General features: G+C 42.5%; 1 protein-coding gene across 1 annotated transcript in view; it reads left to right on the top strand.

Annotated features, from left to right (window-relative positions):
• LOC139546795 (aryl hydrocarbon receptor-like) overlaps window positions 1–22,717 on the top strand; it is a 55,472-nt gene extending 32,755 nt beyond the window's left edge. The window contains exons 3-11 of the mRNA XM_071355583.1: window positions 5,455–5,570; window positions 9,339–9,428; window positions 10,577–10,712; window positions 11,610–11,746; window positions 12,051–12,253; window positions 12,561–12,670; window positions 14,773–14,914; window positions 15,259–16,960; window positions 20,696–22,717. Coding sequence (XP_071211684.1) covers window positions 5,455–5,570; window positions 9,339–9,428; window positions 10,577–10,712; window positions 11,610–11,746; window positions 12,051–12,253; window positions 12,561–12,670; window positions 14,773–14,914; window positions 15,259–16,960; window positions 20,696–20,845 — 2,786 coding nt within the window. The 3' untranslated portion in view covers window positions 20,846–22,717. The remainder of the gene's footprint in view (window positions 1–5,454; window positions 5,571–9,338; window positions 9,429–10,576; window positions 10,713–11,609; window positions 11,747–12,050; window positions 12,254–12,560; window positions 12,671–14,772; window positions 14,915–15,258; window positions 16,961–20,695) is intronic.
• Window positions 22,718–25,343: the final 2,626 nt, after the last annotated feature.

Genomic DNA, 25,343 nt, shown 5'->3' on the forward strand with positions numbered 1-25,343 from the left:
AGGCTGATTGGTGGAGTGCTGAGCACTTGTTGGCTGCTTTTCCTTCACTCTGTGGTCCAACTCATCCCAAACCATCTCAATTGGGTTGAGGTCATGTGATTGAGGAGGCCAGGTCGTCTGATGCAGCACTCCATCACTCCCTTCTTGGTCAAATCTCTCTTACACAGCCTGGAGGTGTGTTGGGTCATTGTCCTGTTGAAAAACAAATGGTAGACCCACTAAGCGCAAACCAGATGGGATGGCGTATCGCTGCAGAATGCTGTGTGTTAGCCATGCTGGTTAAGTGTGCCTTGAATTCTAAATAAATCACCAACAGTGTCACCAGCAAAGGACCCCCACATCATGACATCCTCCTCCATGCTTCATGGTGGGAACCACACATGCAGAGATCATCACAAAGACATGGCGGTTGGAACCAAAAATCGCAAATTTGGACTCATCAGACCAAAGGACAGATTTCCACTGGTCTAATGTCCATTGCTTGTGTTTCTTGGCCCAAGCAAGTCTCTTCTTTCTTATTGGTGTCCTTTAGTAGTGGTTTCTTTGCAGCAATTCGACCATGAAGGCCTGATTCACGCAGTCTCATCTGAACAGTTGATGTTGAGATGAGTCTGTTACTTGAACTCTGTGAAGCCTTTATTTGGGCTGCAATTTCTGAGGCTGGTAACTCTAATGAACTTATCCTCTGCAGCAGAGGTAACTCTGGGTCTTCCTTTCCTGTGGCAGTCCTTATGAGAGACAGTTTCATCATAGCACTCGATGGTTTTTGCGACTGCACTTGAAGAAACTTTCAAAGTTCTTGACATTTTCCGGATTGACTGACATTCAAGTCTTAAAGTAATGATGGACTGTCATTTCTCTTTGCTTATTTGAGCAGTTTTTTTTCCATAATATGGACTTGGTCTTTTACCAAATGGGGCTATCTTCTGTATTACCATCCCTACCTTCTCACAACCGAACTGATTGGCTCAAACGCATTAAGAAGGAAAGAAATTCCACAAATGTACTTTTAACAAGGCACACCTGTTAAATGAAATGCATTCCAGATGACTACCTCATGAAGCTGGTTGAGAGAATGGAAAGAGTGTGCAAAGCTGTCATCAAGGCAAAGGGTGGCTACTTTGAAAATGTCCAATATAAATATTTTTCTTTTTTTAACACTTCTTTGATTACTACATGATTCCATATGTGTTTTTTCATAGTTTTGATGTCTTCGCTATTATTCTGCAATGTAGAAAATAGTAAAAAATTAAGAAAAACCCTGGAATGAGTAGGTGTCCAAACATTTTACTGTACAGTATATAGTGTATATTTTGTCTTGCCCACATTAAGTACACGTTTTTAACCAACCAGGACTTTTTGTAAGTCAACAAAGTCAGATTGCAGCTCTAACAATGTCTGGTCTACAGTTGGGATAATGGCATACATAATAGTATCGTCTGCATACAGATACATATTACACTTTTTAACAGATAGGCCAGTGTTATTTATATAAATAGCAAGGAGAACAGGTCCCAATACTGACCCCTTTGGTACACCTTTAATAATATCCAGGAACCTAGACTTACCACCATCAGAAATCACACAGTGTGTCCTGTCTGACAGATCATTCTCAAACCACTTGCAAGAAGCCTGATCCAGGCATATTTCAGTCAACATTTGAATGAGAGTGTGATGGTCAACAATGTCAAAGGCCTTGGGAAGGTATATAATAAACAAGGCAGCACAGTGATTTTTATGATCTAAGCAATTTAACACATCATCTAAAAACAAGCGTAGCAGCTGAAACAGCGCCCTGTCCAGCTCTAAAACCGGATTGGTGCACATTAAGAATGGAGTGAGAAGTTAAAAAAGTTCTTGGCCAGGGATTCAAAATCTTTGGAAAGGCAAGATCATTTTGAGATTTGACGGTAGTTATCTAAGTCAGAAGGATGTCCTCCGTTATGTAAGGGGAGGACGTGCCACTTTCCAGATCTTAGGGATAACACCAGAAACAATTGTCAAATTAAAGATATAGGTCAACGGTTCTGCAATAAGTGGGGCAGAGAGCTGCAGTAAAAAGGGATTAAGTGAATCAGCCCCTGCATCTTTAGCAAAGCACTTAGTACATCATAGCCATCAAATGGTTGAAATGAAAATAAAGTATGTGAGTCTATTATTACATAATTCTCTATAATCTGTTTCCCGAGGTGACTAGAGCATCCTTTCTTAAAACTTATTATGGCTGAGATCCCGTTAACGGGATCGATATGACAACAGCCAGTGAAAGTGCAGGGCGCCAAATTCAAACAACAGAAATCTCATAATTAAAATTCCTCAAGCATACAAATATGTCACACCATTTTAAAGATACACTTCTTGTTAATCCCACCACAGTGTCCGATTTCAAATAGGCTTTTCGGCGAAAGCAACACAAACGATTATGTTAGATCAGAGAGAGCCAAGTCACAGAAAAACACAGCCATTTTTCCAGCCAAAGAGAGGAGTCACAAAAATCAGAAATAGAGATAGAATTAATCTCTAACCTTTGATGATCTTCATCAGATGACACTCATAGGACTTCATGTTACACAATACATGTATGTTTTTGTTCGATAAAGTTCATATTTATATAAAGAAATCTCAGTTTACATTGGCGCGTTATGTTCAGTAGTTCCAAAAACATCCGGTGATTTTGCAGAGAGCCACATCAATTTACAGAAATACTCATTATAAATGTTGATGAAAATACAAGTGTTATACGTGGAACTTTAGATACAAATGATGTGTCGGTCGCGGACCTGTTACTGGTGGGTCGCAACGTGTCAGAGTAAATGTATAATTATATAATTGATTACTGGAATTGATTTGGCCAAGTGCAACTGTGCTCACTGTTCAGTGCTTTCTCCGTTTAGCAGCGTTCTCTGCTCAGTTTGGCAGCTGCGCAAGTGGGAGATGCCGTGTGCTTCGTGGTTTACCGGATATGTTTTTCTGCAGTTTTCTTGAAGATCAATCTGCGACCCACACGCTGCAGCGCTGTCATTCAGCAGCAGATGATGCGCTGTCAGTCACTGACTTGTCATTCCCACTCGCCATCACTTACCACTGTCATCAAATGGACTCAAGCTAGCCAGAAGTTCTAACTGAGCTCAGTTGTCATGAAACGCAAATAAAGCGATTAGTTTCTCTTTCTTGGTTTCATACAAATTTAGAGAAATAACGAGGAGCGCCCACGATGTGTTTTGTGCGGGGAAGTGCTTAGTAATGAGTCTCAATACGAACAAATTAATAAAACGACACTGTCCTGTCCAAACATCCACAGCATGAGGGTAAACCTAGGGAGTTCTTGCAGAACAGGGAAGAATGCTTCAGGAAACAGTGCTTTAACAGTAGAAAAGTAAGTCAGCTAGCAAGGCATTGTTGTCATTTTGTAACAGGTGATGGTAAGCGAAATAAGGGAGTACTATCTCTCATACTAGTAGATGTGAGTTTCTCTTTCAAACAATCCCCTGGCCTTGTACACAGTTAATAGCTAACGTTAGCCAAAGCAATCCAGCAAGCTACTGATGGTGCAACCATAAGTAACAGTAAATACAGATTATGATGAAAAATGATCAGGCCTACTGTACATATTACTGTAGAATGTATTATTGGAAACAAATCTAGATTGGAACTGTTGCAGTTAAAATACAAGTCCTCATTTTTATTCTGAACTGGAATAAACTGATTGAACCAAGATGCTTTTTGAGGCAAACACTCACACAGTTCTGGGTTGTTCATCTACAGCAGGAAGTGGTCTCCTGCCTGACTGAGAAATGAATAGATGTTCTGGTCCAGTTTGGCAACATATACCTATGCGAGTCAGGGTTGTCAACTCTGGCATACATAAAAAACAAGTACAGAAACAGTTTCAAGGCTGAGCATGACCTCCGTGTTACACTGTCATTACTTGAGTCTAGAATAGACATGCTTATTGAAAACGTCAACCTGTGCGATTTGATCTATCAGCTTATTCCAGTTCAGAATAAACAATTAGTTATTGTATTTTAACAGCAACAGTTCCAATTTAGACTTTTTTTCAACATTACTTTCTACAGTAAGCCTGATCATGTTTCATTGGTACTGTTACTGAGCCTGTGTGTGTGTGTGTGTGTGTGTGTGTGTGTGTGTGTGTGTGTGTGTGTGTGTGTGTGTGTGTGTGTGTGTGTGTGTGTGTGTGTGTGTGTGTGTGTGTGTGTGTGTGTGTGTGTGTGTGTGTGTGTGTGTGTGTGTGTGTGTGTGTTCTGTTATACATCTGTGTGGTGTGATCAATCAGTTTATTCCAGTTCAGAATTAAAGTTATTTATTGTATTTTAACAGCAACAGTTCCAACCTAGACAGATATGTAAGACTGTTATTAATGGGGAACAATATACATGAATAGCTATTTATATGGCTATTTCATTTCATTGTGTCTTTGTTTTTATTTATATTCCATTTGTTTTAGGCATAAGGTTACTGAAATTAACCAATATTTACGCATATTTAAATAAGCTTGGGCCCCAGGAAAACATAGATTTTCTCATTTGGGTTCCAGGCTGAAAAAGTTTAAGAACCCCTGGACTAGAGGTCTCCCTCTAGTGGAATGAGATTAATTTTCAGAGACGATTCTTGGATGAATTGAGGGAGGGTGGGTAAGGTAAAGTAGAAAGAAGAAGCATGGGAGAGGGAGGAGGGGAGAGGGGGATAGAGCTCAGCGAGCAGAGAAAGAAAAGTGCAAATATAGTGACGCCCGAAGGAGTTGTCACCTCATTTCACTCTGATGCAGCATTAATGTGTCTCTCTCACTCTCCCTCTGAGTGCTGCTTCTCCAGCAATGCTGTTTTCTCTTAATTCAGCCATAGACAGTAGGCTACGGTATGCACAATAAATGACGTGTCACTGTGTTTGTTGAATATCATTGCGTGTCAAAGATGTTTCAATTTGTATTTAATTTTTTCATTTCACTCTCCGCTGTTGGACGACAGAATTTTCCAAAGACTATTGCTGTGTGTTGCTACTTTTACAACAGACCAGTGATTTAATATTTTTTGGACACCATACACTATGAGTCTTAAGGTGAATGACCACAAACAAATGTGTGAAAAATCAGTGAGAACTCTCAAAGCATCACAGTCTGTTTAGAACGCTGAGATGACCTCCCATTCTTTTGTTCAACCATGAACGTGCTGATGTGTTGGTTCCCAAGCCATTATGATGTCACCAGGTTAGACAAAGATAAAAGGTCTGGATAGTAATTTTTAAGATGCTATTTGAGGAAACTTTTATGAGCTGGGATCCTGTCGTGCGTACAGTGTGGTTAGTGTACTAAACATAAAGCATTCTGACATTCACAGCAGTGATTTGTAAACATTATTACAGGACTAACGCCTGTCACCCTCTCTCTCTCTCTCTCCCTCTCTCTCTCTCTCTCTCTCTCTCTCACTCTCTCTGCAGTAGCCCTGAAGAACTGTGCTTGCAACGGAGAGCTGGCCAATGGTGGTAGCGATGACAACGGCAAAGCCACGGGATTGGCCGATAGTTGGCTGCCTGAAGGCGAACTCTTGCTGCAGGTCAGCGCTAAGGGCTCGTCATGGCCTAACTTCAGCTGACTGCACTGCCAGCTGAATCGCTCTCTGTGTGTGTGTGTGTGTGTGTGTGTGTGTGTGTGTGTGTGTGTGTGTGTGTGTGTGTGTGTGTGTGTGTGTGTGTGTGTGTGTGTGTGTGTGTGTGTGTGTGTGTGTGTGTGTGTGTGTGTGTGTGTGTGAGTGAGTCTGGACCGCGTTGCAAATCAGTTTGTGCAGGGAGACAGAGACAGGGACTCAGGGATATAGCGTATCAGTCAATATGTCTGCTCCTGTCTATGTCTGTCTGAGGCTCCCATATGAAATGTGTGAGTGCCACTTGGAGTCAGCTGAGTCGGCTAACCGTGTGGCTTAACATGCCCCTTTGGATATTTTTGCAAGATAGGCACCAAAGCACTTGAGAAAACATCTCCTTTTCAAAAATAATAAACATCAAAATGTGGAATCTTCAAAAAAAACACTCTCCTCTTTTGGGAACTACAAGGCTTAATATCCAGTGATGAAATGTCGGATAAACCTCATAACTCATTAGCCAGCACTTTGTCTTTAATACAACATGTAACAGGGCAGGTAGCCTAGGCAGTTAGAGTGTTTTGGGCCAGTAACTGAATGGTCGCTGGCTCAAATCCCAGAGCGGACTAGTTAAAAATATGTCCATGTACCCTTGACAAGGCATTTAACCCTAGTCGCTCTGGATAAGAGTTTCTGCTAAATGATGGAAATGTACATCTGCTAATTAATTCCCAAGGCTCCAGAATACACTAATACGCTACACCACAATTTGTCATTCTAGTATTCATTGTCGTTTCATTTACTTTAAAATTCCAACTCTAGGGAGCTATTTTAATTTTGTTTCTCTATATGTGTTATTGAGTGGAGAGTGAGCTAGTTGGCTGCCAAATCTCTTTTGGATACGCCAGAGTCATTGATTTTCCAGTCCAGTTCCCCTCTATGTGCAGCACAGTGGAATTCCAGAGTACAGCAGAGGAAACAGTCTGCCAGCCATCCCTGTTCTATGAACAAAGTTTCATTATTATGATAAACCTACATCTCTCCAATGTGTTAGTGAAGCATGAAAGCTCATTCTGGGGAGGAGGAATTAGTCAAGATGGAATATTTTATTCAGATTCAGATAACGGCCATGGGACATTGTAAAAGACTGGGAGACAGGAAGAAAAGGTTAGGGGAAGAAGCAGAGAAGGTGAGCGGTGAAGAGGGCTATTTCTGACCAGGTCTGATTTTCTCTCTCCTCATTTTCTTCTCTGTAGTTCAACGTCAGACACTTGGTAGTGAATTATAGAGGAGCTGTGAGGTCATTCATTATTTACAGCAGGAGAGGAGGAGGAAAAGAGAGGCAAAACAGATTAATTGAGTTTTCACCCTTCACTTTCATTGTTGAAAATAGACAGACTGAGGACAGCCTATTTTCAACCTCTTATACTAAAAGTAGTCCCCCAGAAGCCTAACACTACCGCCAAGTGGGAAAGTAGTTCTGCAGAATGCTGGCAGATACTGTAAGTGTTCATACGGTACAAGCATGCTCAAATGGAGACCCATTGGAGATGTGATCTCTATTCTGCTCAACCAGGAAGTCTACAATCTAGCTTGCACAAATTGTGGTTCTCTAATTGCAAGAGTTCAAGGACATTAAATACTCACTTCAATGCAGTGTTTTAGTACTCGAGTCCAGGACTCTGACTTGACTCAGACTTACGTCACAATATTTATGACTCGTGACCCACCTCGGACTTGACCAGTGGCGAATCGGACTTGGACTCAACCAGTTGTAACTTTCTTTTCAGAAAATCACTCTCTTTTTGATAATTCAACATACCAGCTACAACAGCAAATGTTTAATAGCTGTATTATCTATTTAGTGTGGCTTGCGAAAGCAGACACTCTTTAAATAATGTACCACTTTTTTCAGACTTTTTATTGTAGTTATTCTTTGCAACGCTACTCCTCTTACACCGTTTAAGTAAGAAATGCCATTCAAACTATAAAACCTGCAGACTGGTCAGCACCAATGTGTTTGCATACAACTTTTTGATTACATTTATACTTTCTAAAGGCCCTATTATTACAAATTCTCATGACTTCTCATGCCATGCAGTTCACCCCAGCCCCCACACTCACTAACCGAACTACAATAACAACCCCACTTATTAATGCTAACCCATGACCTACCTATCTTAAACATTCAGTATTACTACTGCAATGTACAACTGCTAGCACCTCTGGGCTACTTACCTCTACTTAGTCTCCCACTGAAGGATACTATCCACTATTTATAAAACAGTCACTCCCTCTACTACACCAGCCTCAATATTTCAACACTAACACAATTCTAAATTTCTTCCACAAGATGCACCATCATATTTCTCTCACCAAATGATATGCTAAAACTTTTCTAATTCCTCGTGAGCAAAAGTGTAGTAGTCTGAGTGTATCCAAAGTAATAAGGTTGTTGTAGTAGTCTATCAAAATAATGAGACCAGATATTTTAATATATTTCACTTTGACTATATTTCACTTCTTCAATTACAACAAAAATACATTTAAAGAGCTGAAGCAAGTCACAGAATTTTTCTTCATTGAAATGACCATCTATTTAGCCTTACAAATGTGCAATACTGTAATGAAGTGTTGCTTAAACCATCCAAGCTGACATGATGATGTTTGTGTTTTGCTGGACTGCAGTGCTTACACACAGAGGATCTGGTGCAGATAATTGGGGTGAATCACTGATTATTAGTGAAAGAGCAACATGACATCGCCATACTTTAGTCATGGCTCAGCCCCTGGGAAGACTGAGTGTATTTTCTGTGTTTGCACCCATTGCACTGTCCGTATATGAGTTTGTTCATGTCAGCGAGTGTGTGTGTGTGTGTGCGTGTGCGTGCGTGCGTGCGTGCGTGCGTGCGTGCGTGCGTGCGTGCGTGCGTGCGTGCGTGTGTTAGCAGATCAGGTGATGGATGAACATGCTAATGTCTGTTTTGTTTTAATAAGGTAAATATGGTTATATGCCTGTTTGTAAGTCTGTTTACTAAATGTTCTTGTGTGTGAGGGCAAGGGAGTGTGTGTGGTTAGTGGGGTGGAAACATGGGAGCAGCTGTTCCCTTTTGGGATAAAACAAATGAGTGACTAATCTCTTATTCCTGATATTATTTGATTACCTCTAGTTCAGAACAACCCTGTCTTGCATACAGTACACTGACAACACCTCATCCTCTCTTAGGGTTTAGAGTGCAACAATCTCACTGTAGGATACATACAAATGTGGGATCATAATTTGACCTATGTTGTCACAGCAAAATAATCCTGCAGCAAAAGGATTTGAAATTTTAGTCCATAATGTTGCTTGATGGGTGGTTAGGCTATTAGCTGGCCAAAAGTAGGCTTCATGAAAAGTGCAATAACGTTAATATAATTGTGTGTTAGTGTGGGTTTTCAGTGAATTTATGTAAATCACAAAGCTCATCTGCATTTCCTGCGGTGCTACAAAATTATCAGCAACAAAAAAGTGATCAAATGAAAATCCTACATCTGCATGACCACCACTACAGTCACATTTTTGCTAAAATAATCAAAACACACAGCAAAATTCTGAATGAGATGCATGTTCTAACAGAACCCGGAGATATGAGAGGACTAAGGAAGGACTAAGAAAGGAGGACTAAGCCTAACAGAAGTTTAATAAGTGAGCATTGTGTTGTCTAACAATCTTTCCTCATCTCATGCATGTTTGACCTACAGGCTCTGAACGGCTTCATCCTGGTGGTCACTAATGATGGGACCATTTTTTACTCCTCTCACACCATCCAGGATTACCTGGGCTTCCACCAGGTACCGTACAGATTGTCCCCCCTCCCTTTCCGTAGCCCAGTGAAGGTTATATCCCTAAAACATGACCAGGGTGTTCTGTGCCTCAGCTCATTCATAATGGACAAGCAGGCATCTGGTGAGGCAGCTTGATCATCTTTGTGGTCTTGACTGAATAATAGCATTCATTCTACAGCTGGGTTACCCCAGTGCAGCATTGGCATGCATGTTTGCAAACGTTAACACATAATCCTCCATCGACACCTGGTCATCTCTGATCGAGGTTTTGATCATTAATTACATGCAATACGGACGTCCAATGTTACCCTGTAGAACTGTAGAGGCTTTCCGTGTAGAGACAGTTGCCTATAGATGCTATGGTCTTGCAAAATAGATTTTATCTCAATGAGACTAACCTGTATAAACCTGGTTAAATGAACATAATATTAATTGCCGTTATGGTTGTGGTTTGGGGTTGGGTGTTGCGTGTTGCGTGCGGTGTCTGCTGCGATTTGTCGGGGGCCGTTGTCTGGGCTGTGGCCCCTGCCTGCTCAGTGTGTAGTCTTATTCTGCTCAGCAGGTCCACAGAGAGAAACTGGGAGAGACCAGTCTATTAATAGCATGACCTTTAGTGGAAAGAAACCACCAGCCATGGTAGTGGGCAGTGGGCAGCAGCACTAGCCAGCACGACAGCGCCACAGACGCTGAAGAGATGGATGGGAGGATGGAGGGGGATGGAGGGATAGTAGAGGCACGAAGGATTAAAACAATTCTCACACATTATGCAGTCTACTATATGAAATTCAGACCCTGGAGAAGTTCAGTACACACTGAGACACTGGGAATTCAACACACTCTTGGAGATACAGTATATCCCAGACTCTTTCACTATAGCGATGTTCCCATAACATCACTCCTTCAGTTTAGCAGTATAGTGTCCGAAGTTCCCTCAATGTAATTTGCATAAGGATGCCCTCAATAATGTAGATTTTGTGTGTGTCTGTATTGTGCATGCTTTCCATAATCTTTATTTTAACTATCTTTATATTATGTATATTTCCAAAACCTTTATTTTGTTTGTCTCTATATAATCTACCAATCTTTGTCTCCCTACCCCCTCCTTCCTTCCTTCTCTCACTCCCTCTCCCTCCTGCCTCTCTCTCCTTCCACAGACTGATGTTATGCACCAGAGTGTGTATGAGTTGGTTCATACTGAGGACCAGCAGGAGCTGAGGAGTAACCTCCACTGGGCCCTCAACCCACCTGACATCGTGGCCCCTGTGACCCCACTGGGAGAGACCCCCTCAGGTAATCTCGTGCCTCAATGTTAGACCCTGAAACACCACCTCCATCTATGAAACCATTTTTTGGGATATTCAAACAGAAATTAATGCAGAACTTTTGGTAGAATTTCCTATGAATACCCTCTTCATAATGCATTACAAATGTCGTTTTAACACCTTGTAAACATCTATAACTAATAACTACTCATAAACATCTAAAACCTTTGAGCATGGGTTTTTAATCCTTTTTGCAATTTTTTTTAGAGAAAGGCTCAGGCCTCTGCACCGAACTACCTCTCCACTAGGGGTAGTGTTGCAAGGTTTTCCTTCTGGTAGAGAGGAAGCTGTCACATGGCGTGCTGAGACTACATTAGCCTCTCGGGCTAATTACACAAGTGTATTTTCAACAGAGCTGGGAGAAGAGGACCACAGTCGGGTCAATAATTACTCCAGAGAGAGGCCACACACAGAACAGAACAGAACAAAAGCAGCACAGTTAGCAGTTACAATGTGCTGAGAGATATTGAATAAGGCTTTGTTTAAAATGTCATCATGACACACATCCCTCAGCAGACACCCTAGCCAGACACCTCACATCAGCTTTTCTTCCGAGCCCAACCATTCATGTCAACACTCAGTCAACAATGTTGTTACTCATTTTTAGCTTTTTGTGTTGATGAATTCCTTTACGAACATAAAAATAATAATTATTTAATGAGATGAATAAGCAGTTTTATCAGTGATTACCTCAACTGTTTGTATTACCATTTTAGAGAAGTGGCACAGATTTGTTCTGTTTCTACTGTATGACTGAACTGTATACTGTAATCTTGAGGATCATTTCCAAGTATAGTGAAATAGGTGGTTAGAGAATTTTGATGGTAAAGCCTGGTCTGAACATGTCATATCTTCTGACCCACAGATGCGGAGCCGGACAGCAGCACTACTGCCACTGTGACCTATAACCCTGAGCAGCTCCCCCCAGAGAACTCCTCCTTCCTGGAGAGGAACTTTGTGTGTCGCTTCCGATGCCTCCTGGACAATTCCTCTGGCTTCCTGGTAGGTGTTATTGACACCCCAGCCATCAGCCCGACCGAACACTCCTCACCCCAACCAAATGCCTTCAATCGCCGAATAATGTGTGTCTAACAGTCTTTTAGGCTCACCCAGAGTCAAGCTCACATTGAGTTAGTGTGACATGTTAATACATTGCAATGCGATTTTGATGGATTAATATGGACATCAGATTCAATTAAACATATTGTCAGATGGGCTTTGGACAGAGAATCAAACACACGGACAATCGAAGACGAAAATATACATAATGTCTTAAACAAATGTTTGCATTCTCCCACCCTGCCAGGCCCTAAGTCTGCAAGGCAGGCTGAAGTTCCTGCATGGTCAGAACCAGCGCCAGGATAACGGTGGCAAGGCGCCCCCCCAGCTGGCCCTGTTTGCCATCGCTACGCCCCTCCAGCCCCCCTCCATCCTGGAGATCAGGACCAAGAACATGATCTTCAGAACCAAACACAAGCTGGACTTCACCCCCATGGCATGTGACGCAAAGTACGCTCACTTTGACTTGCTCATTATCATGCTGATGTTGTGGCAGTTGCAATCATTGAAATACATTTACATCTTACCCAGAGCGTACATTTTCATACTGGTTTCCTGTGGGAATCGAACCCACAATCCTGGCGTTGCAAGCGTCATGCTCTACCAGCTGAGCCACATGGGACCAATAACTGGACTGATTTACAATAGTACTGAATAGACTGTCATTTGTCACAGTCATAATGCTATTGTAATGTAGCACTTGTTATCATATGAAGTGAAATCATGTTTATTGACATTATCCTTTGTCTTTTTGCAGGGGGAAAATTGTGCTTGGGTATACTGAAGCTGAACTTCGGGTGCGAGGTTCCGGCTATCAGTTTATCCATGCAGCGGATATGTTGTACTGCGCTGAGAACCATGTCCGAAGTAAGCCTCACGTCTATTACGTCTACCTATCATCAGGTTATTTAGGGGTCCAAGCTTTGAAAAAATACAAAATGATTGGAGTATTTTTTGGGATTGGGTTGAATTGTTTCTGTCCACAAACATCAGTGAGGCTGGGTCTGACCAGGTCAAAGATGGTGGTCACAGAGTTCGGACAGCTTTCCCAAGTAATCCCAGTAGATTACGGAGCAGATTGAGCAAAGCCGCAGAGCCGATAGGATAGGCCCACAAATCCACTACATGAGCAGAGTACCAGCAATGATCCATATACAGTGCCTTCAGAACGTATTCACACCCCTTGACCTTTTCCACATTTTGTTCTGTTACAAGCTGGGATAAAATCTATTTAATTGTAATTTTTTGTCAACGATCTACACAAAATACTCTGTAATGTCAGTGGAAGACAAAAAGTATTCAACCATACATATTATAATCACCTTTGACAGTCTTTCTGGGTAAGTCTCTAAGAGCTTTGCACACCTAGACAGTACAATATTAGCACATTATTATTTTTAAAATTCTTCAAGCTCTGTCAAATTGGTTGTTTATCATAGACAGCCATTTACAAGTCTTGCCATAGATTTTCAAGCCGATTTAAGTCAAAACTGTAACTAGGCCACTCAGGAACATTCAATGTCATCTTGTTAAACAACTCCAGTGTATATTTGGCCTTGTGTTTTAGGTTATTGTCCTGCTGAAAGGTGAATTTGTCTCCCAGTGTCTGTTGGAAAGCAGACTGAACCAGGTTTTCCTCTAGGATTTTGCCTGTGCTTAGCCTTATTCTGTTTCTTTTTATCCCAAAAAAACCTCCCTTGTCCTTGTTGATGACAAGCATACCCATAACACGACGCAGCCACCACCATGCTTGAAAATATAAAGAGTAGTACTCAGTGATGTTGCCCCAAGCATAACATTTTGTATTCAGAACATAAAGTAAATTTCTTTGCCAATTTTTTTGCACAGTTTTCTTTAGTGCCTTATTGCCAACAGGATGCTTTATTTTTATTCTGTACAAGCTTCCTTCTTTTCACTCTGTCGATTAGATTAGTATTGTGTAGTAACTACAATGTTGTTAATCCATCCTCAGTTTTCTCCTCACAGTCATTCAATTCTGTAACTGTTTTAAACTCACCATTGGCCTCATCGTGAAATTCCTGAGCGGTTTCCTTCCTCTCCGGCAACTAAGTTAGGAAGGATGCCTGTATCTTTGTAGTGACTGGGTGTATTGTTAAAACATCCAAAGTGTAATTAATATCTTCACCATGCTCAAACGGATAATCAGTGTCTGCTTTTTTTTTTACCCATCTACCAATAGGTACCCTTCTTTGCGAGGCATTGGAAAACCTCCCTGGTCTTTGTGGTTGAATCTGTGTTTGAAATTCACTGCTCGACTGAGGGACCTTACAGACAATTGTATGTGTCGGGTACAGAGATTAGGTAGTCATTAAAATTATTTTAAACACTATTATTGCACACAGAGTGAGTCAATGCAAATGATTATGTGACTGGTTAGGCACATTTTTACTCCTGAACTTATTTAGGCTTGCCATAACAAAGGGGTTGAATACTTATTGACATTTCAGCTTTGCTTTTTTTATTAATTTGTAAACATTTCAAAAAATGTCCTATTTTACATTGTGTGGTTTTGTGTGTAGGCCAGTGACACAAAATCAAAATGTAATCCATTTTAAAATCAGGCTGTAACACAACAAAATGTGGAAAAAGTCAAGCGGTGTGAATCATTTCTGAAGGCACTATAGCTATCAACACAGCCCCACAATTACGTAGAAATATTACAGGGACTACCTAGCTTATCTAGCTACCTACTCTGCCGTCACATTGGAATTTTTCCTAGATTCGTTTCTTAAACAAATAAATCTACCAACCATTGCTCCTTGCTAGAGCACAATCTCAAGGCAACGATAAGGCAACGATAGCTAGCTAGATATGTATTTAGAATCATTAAGTAGAACAGAAGTAGAACTCTACCCATTGTCACTTCTGCAGAGTACTGTAGCTTTGACAAAATGTACTACTTACCATGTGTAAGCCTCACTCTAAAAGACTGTGTCCTGTGGATTCAGTGATGAAGACAGGAGAGAGCGGTCTGACCGTGTTCAGACTCCTCACCAAGGACAACTGCTGGAAGTGGGTCCAGGCCAACGCCAGGCTGGTCTACAAGAACGGCAAACCAGACTACATCATCGCCACGCAGAGGCCTCTGATGTACGTGAACTCCCCTGGGCCCTGTCACATCCAGCCCCAAATACACACACTATCTGGGAACAGTAGTTTTTCCTAGTCAGGTCATATGGCCAGGAAATATTCACAGTCCTAATAGCTATAGGGACACAGTTATGACATAGTTGTGTTTTCTAATGTGACGAGAACACCAGACAACACAGATGGAGGAAGGGATTATCGTGTGTGTATGATCTCAGTGAGACCATTTTCAGATCAGTTTCCATGCATGACACAATCATATGGCAGTACAGTAACACGCCGTTTTAACAGTGGTGAATTCCGACCATGACAATCTCACAGGTGTTGTTTATTTTCTGTCCATCTAGGGAGGAGGAAGGAGGCGAGCACCTATGTAAACGATCTATGCACCTTCCCTTCACCTTCGCGACAGGAGAGGCCCTGCTCTACCAGTCTAACCACCCAATTGCACGCTTCAACGACGGTGCCCAGGGCTCTGAGAATAACGTCAGCAAGTCCAAGAAGGGACGGACTGACAGGGTCTCCAGGGATGGCCTGGACCCAGGCTCCCTCTTGGGGGCGCTGATGAGTCAGGATAAGTCTGTGTACGTCTGCCAGCCGGCCCTGGAGCCCAAGCTGTCCTTCCACAGCAGTCTGTTTAGGGACCGGGTCGGCCTCTCTGACTCCGACCCCACGGCTTTGCTCCAAGGCTGGGATGAGTCATCCAATGGTGTAGTGGGTCCGGGTCTTCCAGAGCCGGCGTCAAGCTTTGATCCACTGCTGGCGACCCTAGACTCCCTGTCCCTGGAGGGTCAGGGGGGTGTGGTGGACGGGGAAGGGGACAGAGGCAACGGGGAGGCCTGTTCCAATGGGGAGCTTTTTGGGGCTCTGGAGGGCCTGGGGCTGAGCGCCGAGGACCTGGAGCTGCTGCTGCTGGACGAAAGGATGATCCAGGTGGAGATGGACCCTGAGCGGGTTCCTACACTGGATGACCTGCTGACCAACGACGAAATCCTCTCCTACATCCACGACTCCCTGGAGGCAAAGACTGACGCGGCAGAGGACGGGTGCCAGGTGCCCTCCACTCTCCCAGCTACAACTGCCCCAATAACGACGACAACAACAACAAAGGCACCTGTTGAAAGTAATCCCACTTCTGCCACCAATGTGCACTCTCAATACCTTCCCCATAAGTCTTCCGTAGTGGGGCAGGCACCCATAGTTCAGCTCTCCCAGAAGATGCAGCAGTACCTCAGTATGCGGCCAGGGATGGTGGTCCAAGACTGGGCCCAGCATAACAACCACCTTCCCCATCCCGTGGTGCATGGACTCCAGGGGCAGAGTCAGCCCATACACAATGGACAATGGACATCCCAGCACATTCTAGCCAGTACAGGGGTCCCGGTTGACCACTGTCACACCCCCCAGTCTCTGTTCAATGGAATGGCGTCAGAGTTGGATGGGGATCTTCACCGGCGGCAAGCCGACCAGCAACAACACTACCTCCAGCAGCATCAACAGCAGGACATGGTCCAGAGCCAGCTCCCTCTGTACCATGCCAAACAGCCGGACGCCAATCTCAACGGAGTGTATGGCATTCCAAACACACACACAGAGCATCAACCAGCTGGTAAACAGCAGTGGCAGGACTACAGCTACAGCCACCTTGGGGAAACCACCCTGAACAGCAACCCCTGCCTCAGCAATGGCCACATACCCCCAGTCACACACACCACCGTAGACGCTTGTATGGATTTCACTATGACTGATAATCCCGGCATGGATTATATCATCAACGAATGCTCGTATGGGGGGAACGAGGAGCAACAGGGGACAGAGGGCGCCGTTTCATCCTACCAGAGGATGAACCACAAGCAACAGCAGGAGCAGCTGCAGGAGCAGCTGCCCCCTCCCTTGGCTCAGGTGCTGTCCAGCCTCTCGCAGTGCCCTCCGCCAAACGCTACCCTGGAGCAGATCCTGGGGGTTGGACAGTCCTACAGACAGCTACCCTCACTGGAGGCCTATGGCATGGTGACCTCTGACATCCCTCATGACCCCAACCACAGTAAGGTGAGACCACAGTGATTATATATTAATATATTCTAATTCTATTCCTTTGGGTGAGAGCTCCTGACAGTGGCATTAGAGTTGATGGTAGGGCTAGGGATGGAAATGAGTTACATTTAGGGTTAAGGTTAGGTTATGGCTTTTTTTACTGTGAATGGTAGGGTTAAGGTTAGGGTTATGGGTCTTCTAATTGAATATGCACTGCCTAAGAGCTAGATGATTTGCATAAGGGTTCATCAGTTTTTACATCTCTTCCCCAACCTTCATATTGATTTGAAGACCAGTGCATGATCCAGCAGAGGCTTTAGCTGGGACAATGGTCCCTAACAGAGGGCCTCAGAGGGCATGAAAGCTGGACAGTGGTAGACAAAGTTCTGAATCATCCCCCTAGTTGCTTTGCATTGTTTATTTTCAAATCAAATCAAATTTGATTTCTCACATGCGCCAAATACAACAGGTTTAGACCTTGCAGTGAAATGCTTACTTACAAGCCCTTAACCAACAATGTTTCTTAAAACAAGAAAGAAAAGTTTTAAGTAAAAAATAGATAAGTAAAACATAGAAAAGAAAAGTAACAAATAATTTAACAACAGCAGTAAAATAACTAGGAAGGCTATATAAAGGGGGTACCAGTACAGAGTCAATGTGCGGGGGCACCGGTTAGTTGAAGTAAATGAGGTAATATGTACATGTAGGTACAGTTAAAGTGATTATGCATAGATAATAAACAGAGAGTAGCAGCAGCGTAAAAGAGTGGTCTGGGTAGCCCTTTGATTAGCTGTTCAGGAGTCTTATGGCTTGGGGGTAGAACCTGTTAAGAAGCCTTTTGGTCCTCGACTTGGCGCTCCGGTACCGCTTGTCGTGCGGTAGCAGAGAGAACAGTCTATGACTAGGGTGGCAATTTTTTAGGGCCTTCCTCTGACACCACCTAGTATAGAGGTCCTGGATGGCAGGGAGCTTGGCCCCAGTGATGTGCTGCTCCGTACCAGGCAGTGATGCAACCATTCAGGATGCTATCGATGACGCAGCTGTAGAACCTTTTGAGGATCTGAGGATTCATGCCAAATCTTTTCAGTTTCCTGAGGTGGAATAGGCTTTGTTGTGCGCTCTTGTAAACAACAGCTGGTGCACTGATCATAATCATAATCATAATGGAGAGTTTATTGTTAAATAATCATAAAGAAGTGGGGACAAAATAATTATCTTATTGTTGACGAGAGTGAGGAGGAGTGAAAGTAGGAATCTGTCAAGGAACAGTTACCACCACCCATTTTGTGCCACTTGTTCTGTGTGTATGTTCAGGGTCACCAGTATGAATCTAAGATAAAAGGCCTTCTGGCCAGCATGAGTTGTTTTCCTTTTTTTCCTGACCTACGAATTTGCTCTGCTACTGTACCATTACCTAATAAAGACACACAGAGGCTCAGGCAAAGAGGGGGTGGGGATAGAGGCCTGCGGCAGGCTTTCAGTGACGCCTGTAGAAAAATCCAGTCAGCATTTTCAGTTCAAAGTGGATTGTCCCATTGTTTCTGATGGACAGAGAGTGGATACATTTGGAGCATTCATAACAGGGCCTACTGGGACATTGACTCTAGTTGGCATAGTACAACCGCCAGTGCAACAACATGAAAGAGACATACATACTGTAGGTTATCCTAAGCTGCACTCTCTAATGCCCTACTGACCACCTGGAACTGCAATTCAGACCGGGCATTGAATTAATGGAGACTTTTTAAAGGGAACTGACAAGTACGTGATCCCAGATTTGAGGCAAATTAGTCGGAAGTGACAGTGATTATCCATAGTTCACACCAGGACAATTGCAATTCATGGCCACACTGTGTTTAGATAAATCATTACGATCACAATTAATTCAAGAATAACTTCTAATCACAATCTGGGTAAGGTAAAAAATAATTTTTTAGATGTATGATTTTTGATGGTTTGATATTGAGAATGTATCTTTCAACAACTCTTGATTAAATCGCCAATACGTGCCAATGCAGTCACAGATACAGTGGGGAGAACAAGTATTTGATACACTGCCGATTTTGCAGGTTTTCCTACTTACAAAGCATGTAGAGGTCTGTAATTATTATCATAGGTACACTTCAACTATGAGAGACGGAATCTAAAACAAAAATCCAGAAAATCACATTGTATGATTTTTAAGTAATTAATTTGCATTTTATTGCATGACATAAGTATTTGATACATCAGAAAAGCAGAACTTAATATTTGGTACAGAAACCTTTGTTTGCAATTACAGAGATCATACGTTTCCTGTAGTTCTTGACTAGGTTTGCACACACTGCAGCAGGGATTTTGGCCCACTCCTCCCTACAGATCTTCTCCAGATCCTTCAGGTTTCGGGGCTGTCGCTGGGCAATACGGACTTTCAGCTCCCTCCAAAGATTTTCTATTGGGTTCAGGTCTGGAGACTGGCTAGGCCACTCCAGGACCTTGAGATGCTTCTTACGGAGCCACTCCTTAGTTGCCATGGCTGTGTGCTTCGTGTCGTTGTCATGCTGGAAGACCCAGCCACGACCCATCTTCAATGCTCTTACTGAGGGAAGGAGGTTGTTGGCCAAGATCTCGCGATACATGGCCCCATCCATCCTCCCCTCAATACGGTGCAGTCGTCCTGTCCCCTTTGCAGAAAAGCATCCCCAAAGAATGATGTTTCCACTTCCATGCTTCACGGTTGGGATGGTGTTCTTGGGGTTGTACTCATACTTCTTCTTCCTCCAAACACGGCGAGTGGAGTTAGACCAAAAAGCTCTATTTTTGTCTCATCAGACCACATGACCTTCTCCCATTCCTCCTCTGGATCATCCAGATGGTCATTGGCAAACTTCAGACAGGCCTGGACATGCACTGGCTTAAGCAGGGGGACCTTGCGTGCGCTGCAGGATTTTAATCCATGACGGCGTAGTGTGTTACTAATGGTTTTCTTTGAGACTGTGGTCCCAGCTCTCTTCAGGTCATTGACCAGGTCCTGCCGTGTAGTTCTGGGCTGATCCCTCACCTTCCTCATGATCATTGATGCCCCACGAGGTGAAATCTTGCATGGAGCCCCTGACCGAGGGTGATTGACCGTCATCTTGAACTTCTTCCATTTTCTAATAATTGCGCCAACAGTTGTTTCCTTCTCACCAAGCTGCTTGCCTATTGTCCTGTAGCCCATCCCAGCCTTGTGCAGGTCTACAATTTTATCCCTGATGTCCTTACACAGCTCTCTGGTCTTGGCCATTGTGGAGAGGTTGGAATCTGTTTGATTGTGTGTGGACAGGTGTCTTTTATACAGGTAACGAGTTCAAACAGGTGCAGTTAATACAGGTAATGAGTGGAGAACAGGAGGGCTTCTTAAAGAAAAACTAACAGGTCTGTGAGAGCCGGAATTCTTACTGGTTGGTAGGTGATCAAATACTTATGTCATGCAATAAAATGCAAATGAATTATTTAAAAATCATACAATGTGATTTTCTGGATTTTTGTTTTAGATTCCGTCTCTCACAGTTGAAGTGTACCTATGATAAAAATTACAGACCTCTACATGCTTTGTAAGTAGGAAAACCTGCAAAATCGGCAGTGTATCAAATACTTGTTCTCCCCACTGTATGTCATGTGTTAATCTGCTGATGGTAATCAACCATCAACGGTCATATACCATTCACAAGCTGACATGCAGTCTCCCGTCATTGTTTCCCTGTCTTCTTCTTCTTCCTCTTTTCTTAGATGGAAAATGGCTGCATTTGTAACGGGACCTACTCAGGAGGCTGTGTTCTGCCCAATGGGAATGGTGTGGTGCCCTCTAATGGCCAGCTCCCCTGCCCTGACACTTTATCCAGCCTCCCTGATGCCCAGTCCTCAGGCTTTTACCTCTGACTGGGGACCACCAGGGGACACTGACTGACTGACTGAAGGAGGGTCACAACCACCCATCCTACCACTGGACCAGCCTTGTACTGTACAACTAGTTGATAACATGGATCAAAAACAAGACGTAGGCCTAATTGTTTTCAGTACTTTTTGTTTTGTTTGATGTTTTATAATAACATAATTATCATTTGAGTCCTTTGTTTATAAAATGCTGTCAGAGCGCTAAAGTTGAGTTTTATTACGTTTTTTAAAATAACACAGATAAGTAAATGAGTCTTTTAACTGTTGTTTCTGTGTTTTTCATGTAAAAAAAGTATTCTCTTTTTCCTCCCATTTGAAGTACAGCATGGTAATTGGTAGTCATGGAGACACTACCTACCCCAGCATATATAGATGCTAATGGCACCATCATCTTTATGATTTGTGACACATGACATCATCATCAGTGTTACGAGATGTCATACAATAGGAATGTAACTTTCAAATGCAAAGGTCAATGCTCAAGTTTACTGTAATGGGTAATGTAATGAATTGTCTTAGAAAATGAGACACGTGATGTCAAGTAAAAAAATTAAAAAAGGTTTAGAATATGTGAATTTGGTCTAGAATATCCTGCACTTTATTTCAACCACCCACTGATGCTGATACGGAAGTCGGTCGAGATACGAGGGTTATTTAGGTCCAATTTGATTTTATTTTACGTTTTAATATTTAAGGTGGCTGTTACTGATGTATGTTGGGGAATCTGTAACAATAATTGTCTTTTTTTGTAAAAACAAATAGTATTATATTTCAGGTGATGTCCTCACAGGCACATACACTTCTATACAATTGTCATAATAATATTTATTTCACTTGAATTATCCTTTTGATGTTGTCATTGACATCTTGTACCTCTGGGTTAGAGCTTGTCCAATACTAAAGTCGGCTGTGACTGAACTAGCAGAAGACACTCATTTGACCTCAGTATTTATTTATTTTACAACAATTAAGTTTTCATCAATTGTCATTCATGTCCTCTAACATACAATACATTAGAGGGTAACATCTTGGTGAGAGAGGAAGTATATTGTCAGAATCTAGAGGTTTCCAACAACTATTCTGGTCTTAAGATGACGAACTAATGACAGTTCACTGACAGAATTGTAAACACTGAAAACCAAACGTGAGTATTATAAGGTCTCTTCTGGAAGGATACAATTTTGAATGTTTTATGTAAATAGTAAATGATTGGGAAGTAATGCTGAATAGAATTATGTCATCATGAAGATGCTGAAAAGAGATTTCCTTGTAGTTGGTACAATAATTATCATCATTATTATTGTTATTATTTTGAGTTTTAAGTTGAAATGTGATACAAGTGGTTACATGTTTTCAGAATCAACTTGGTTTCTTTCCCCCTTTCTTTTTTTACTATGAAAATGTTTGATATATATAATATGATTGATGTGACCTATTAACAATGTGATAAAAAAAAATTGTACATTAAAACGAACAATGGTTTTGAGAAATACAGGTATGTAATTAGGTTCTGTGTCATTTCACTTGTTTTAAGCACTATTTTTAAAACACACTGCTGCTTGAACTCTTGTATTGATTCAGTTTTGATTGTACATATCTGTACTGTACTTACTCTCATGTCACTCTTCTGAAATTACAAAATTGTGCCATACTACTGACACTCAAGGAATTTAATGTTTTGAGAACTTTATTTTGTCTTTTACGTAGTCACATTGAATTTACATTAACATGCTAACAGGAGCAGGTGCGGATGTTATAATGATAGAAAATGGATACATTTTTACCCATGTCCCTTGCTTCTTTGAAATGTATCCCTTTGGTCCTTTGAAATAAAGGATTTCTGCAATCACATTGAAACTTGAATAATATTACTATTATTTGGCAAATATGTTCAAATTAGATTTTTCTTTAACAAGGCATATGTTAAGTGTCTTTGGGTCCAAGCACCGTGTCCAATGGAGAGTTAAATGAATAGCATGAATCACATCAGAGAGGGAGACTAAAATACAGTATCTCTTTATGATGGTTTGAACTTTGGCCCCGGCTCTACCGCAGCAGTACTTTAGAAATATTCACACAGGCTTTAAAAGGGATGGCCTGTTCACTGTCCTCTCTTCCATACTGATACATATTGCTTCTTTGGCTAGACTGCTCTCTCTCTCTCTGCTTCTTAATGGGATTTCAGAGTAGGCCACGGCTGCTTTTTTCATCATCATACCCCAGGCCGAAAACCAGACATGGTAAGGCTGAGTAGAACCCTTTTTATTTTAGAAAGATGGCTCTAGGCCTCTTTAATTATTTTTGTAAAATAAAAGTTTTGCATTTGACATCACCGACGTTGTGAAAAAAGCAGACTACTGTATTTGAGCTTGATGCTTTCTGTTTGTATGTTTGTTTAATCTTTCTGTGCACAGTAGTCTCTATAGCCCATGGCTTGGCTGGGGCTTTTGAAAAGAGAAGAGATACATTTGGGTTAGCTGAGGAGGCTCCTGTCGGTGCTGTTTCAGTAGTCTCTGTAGCCCGTGGCTTGGCTGGGGCTTTTTGAAAAGAGAAGAGATACATTTGGGTTAGCTGAGGAGGCTCCTGTCGGTGCTATTTCAGCCTTAATAGTCGAGTGACCCAGACTGAGCAGCCTCGTCTCAGCCCACAGAGCTTACCGTAATGCTTTGTGACCAGCGGGCCGCCAGAGGGGAACACGGGCCGTGTGGGTTGAGAAGGGAAGAGGGAGAGAGGGGGGAGGAGGAGCAGTCACAATATTGTGATGGTCCTTACACCATGGTTACGCTTCAGCAGGCTGTCTCTCCATCATACTCCTTCCCCCAGGTTAGTGACTGAGCAACAGAGATCACATAGGACTTATGCCCTAACCTTTCATAATTCATAAGGAACAGCTTGTCTATACAAAATGAACAATGTGTACATTACAATATACATCTAGGGGCGGAAGCCACCTCTCTGTCACTTTCACCACGTAAAATTTGAATCTCTCGCTCTCACTCTCTCTTGGGCTTAAGCTACTCAACAAACAGCAAACTTAAGGAACTCTGTTTAATAGTATTGGATGGTGTTACCCAAAGCAAAATGCTGACATCACCTCTGTGCCATTGCAACTGTATAGTGCATAGCCGACAGGTAATGTGAGGGAAAGTGACAAGGAAAAGGCCCATAATAAGAGCAGAGGGGTGCAGTGATTATAATCCATGCATCCTGTGGCTTTCTGACATATGGCCAAGGGAAACGTCCTCAACTTGTCTTATTTTTCAATCGAAAGGGGATATGTTTCGGTTCTTTTAGGCATATGTCAACGAGAGGCGGAGTGGACGTCACTTTGAATCTGATGATGACTAGCTGAGGGGTGAGGGGTCTTTCCGCTCTCGACCTATAAGATAAGAAACATTTAGACATGACCCATCTCATCCTATTTCAAAATAACAAGGCAAAAAAAGCAACCAACATGACCAAGTGTGCCCAAGGGACATTGTTATGGATATAATGCTCCATTTAGAGACGTGATCTTTGTCAGGCTCGGCTGGCTAAAGGGAAGCCAGATATATTGAGATAATGACCGCCCAATTAGCTGGCTGTCCTGCAGACTGAGGGCCACGTACGAGTGAATCATCACCCAAATACATCCTGTTCTGTTCTGTTCCCACTCACAACGGCTGAAGAGTGTCATTGTGGGATGTTTATTGGCATTGATTCCCAGCCGGAAAAAACGGAGCCCTACGTAGCTGGAGCATACGTCACAGTATAGTCTGTACTACGCCACCTAGTGTTTAAAAGAGGGCTAGAACCTCTGTAGAAAGGAAGATTAAGAGCAATGTAAAAGAGGACTAAAGGCACACAGATTCGATCTCTCCAATTCACCACTTGACAGAGACCACACAGAGTTGCCAAGTAGTCAAGAGTTTCTTGATCTTCAGGTGAGGGTGGTTGAGGGAAGTGGGAAATAGTATTTTCTGAAATGAGCCACTGGCCCTTTAAGAGTTGCCCCAAAATCAGGATCTTCTGAAACCGGAACCTGGTGCTTTAAGAGTCCACTTCGGGTTGGGGAGAATGTTCTTATTGCGCAATCCTTATATTGTCCACAGTGTCCAATAGGATCTACACGTCCACACTAGCGGGTCAATTTCTCTGCCACCACTGAGCCTGCTTAGACAGGGAGACAGAAGTTGAGGTCCCAGAAAGACCGTGAGAACATCCAAAGGACAATCTTGCAAGGCACAGAGTAATTTGGGGTGAATATGAATGTAGCCTACTCGCCTATGATTTCACTCCCCTCTTATCACAGCACCTGTCCAGTCGCAATATAACCTACTGCTCTCATTGACATCCAAAACATTGTGTAAAACAAGCAAACTCCTCCAGAGATTAAAAGGTTTAAAAACAATTCAAATCAATTGTCCATCAAGGCACTACCCCATGAATGAGGGCCGAGTGCCTCCGTTCTCCACACCGAGAACCTAGTACCAGAAATACTGCC

This window comes from Salvelinus alpinus, chromosome 20, assembly GCF_045679555.1.
Source record: "Salvelinus alpinus chromosome 20, SLU_Salpinus.1, whole genome shotgun sequence".
NCBI lineage: Eukaryota > Metazoa > Chordata > Actinopteri > Salmoniformes > Salmonidae > Salvelinus > Salvelinus alpinus.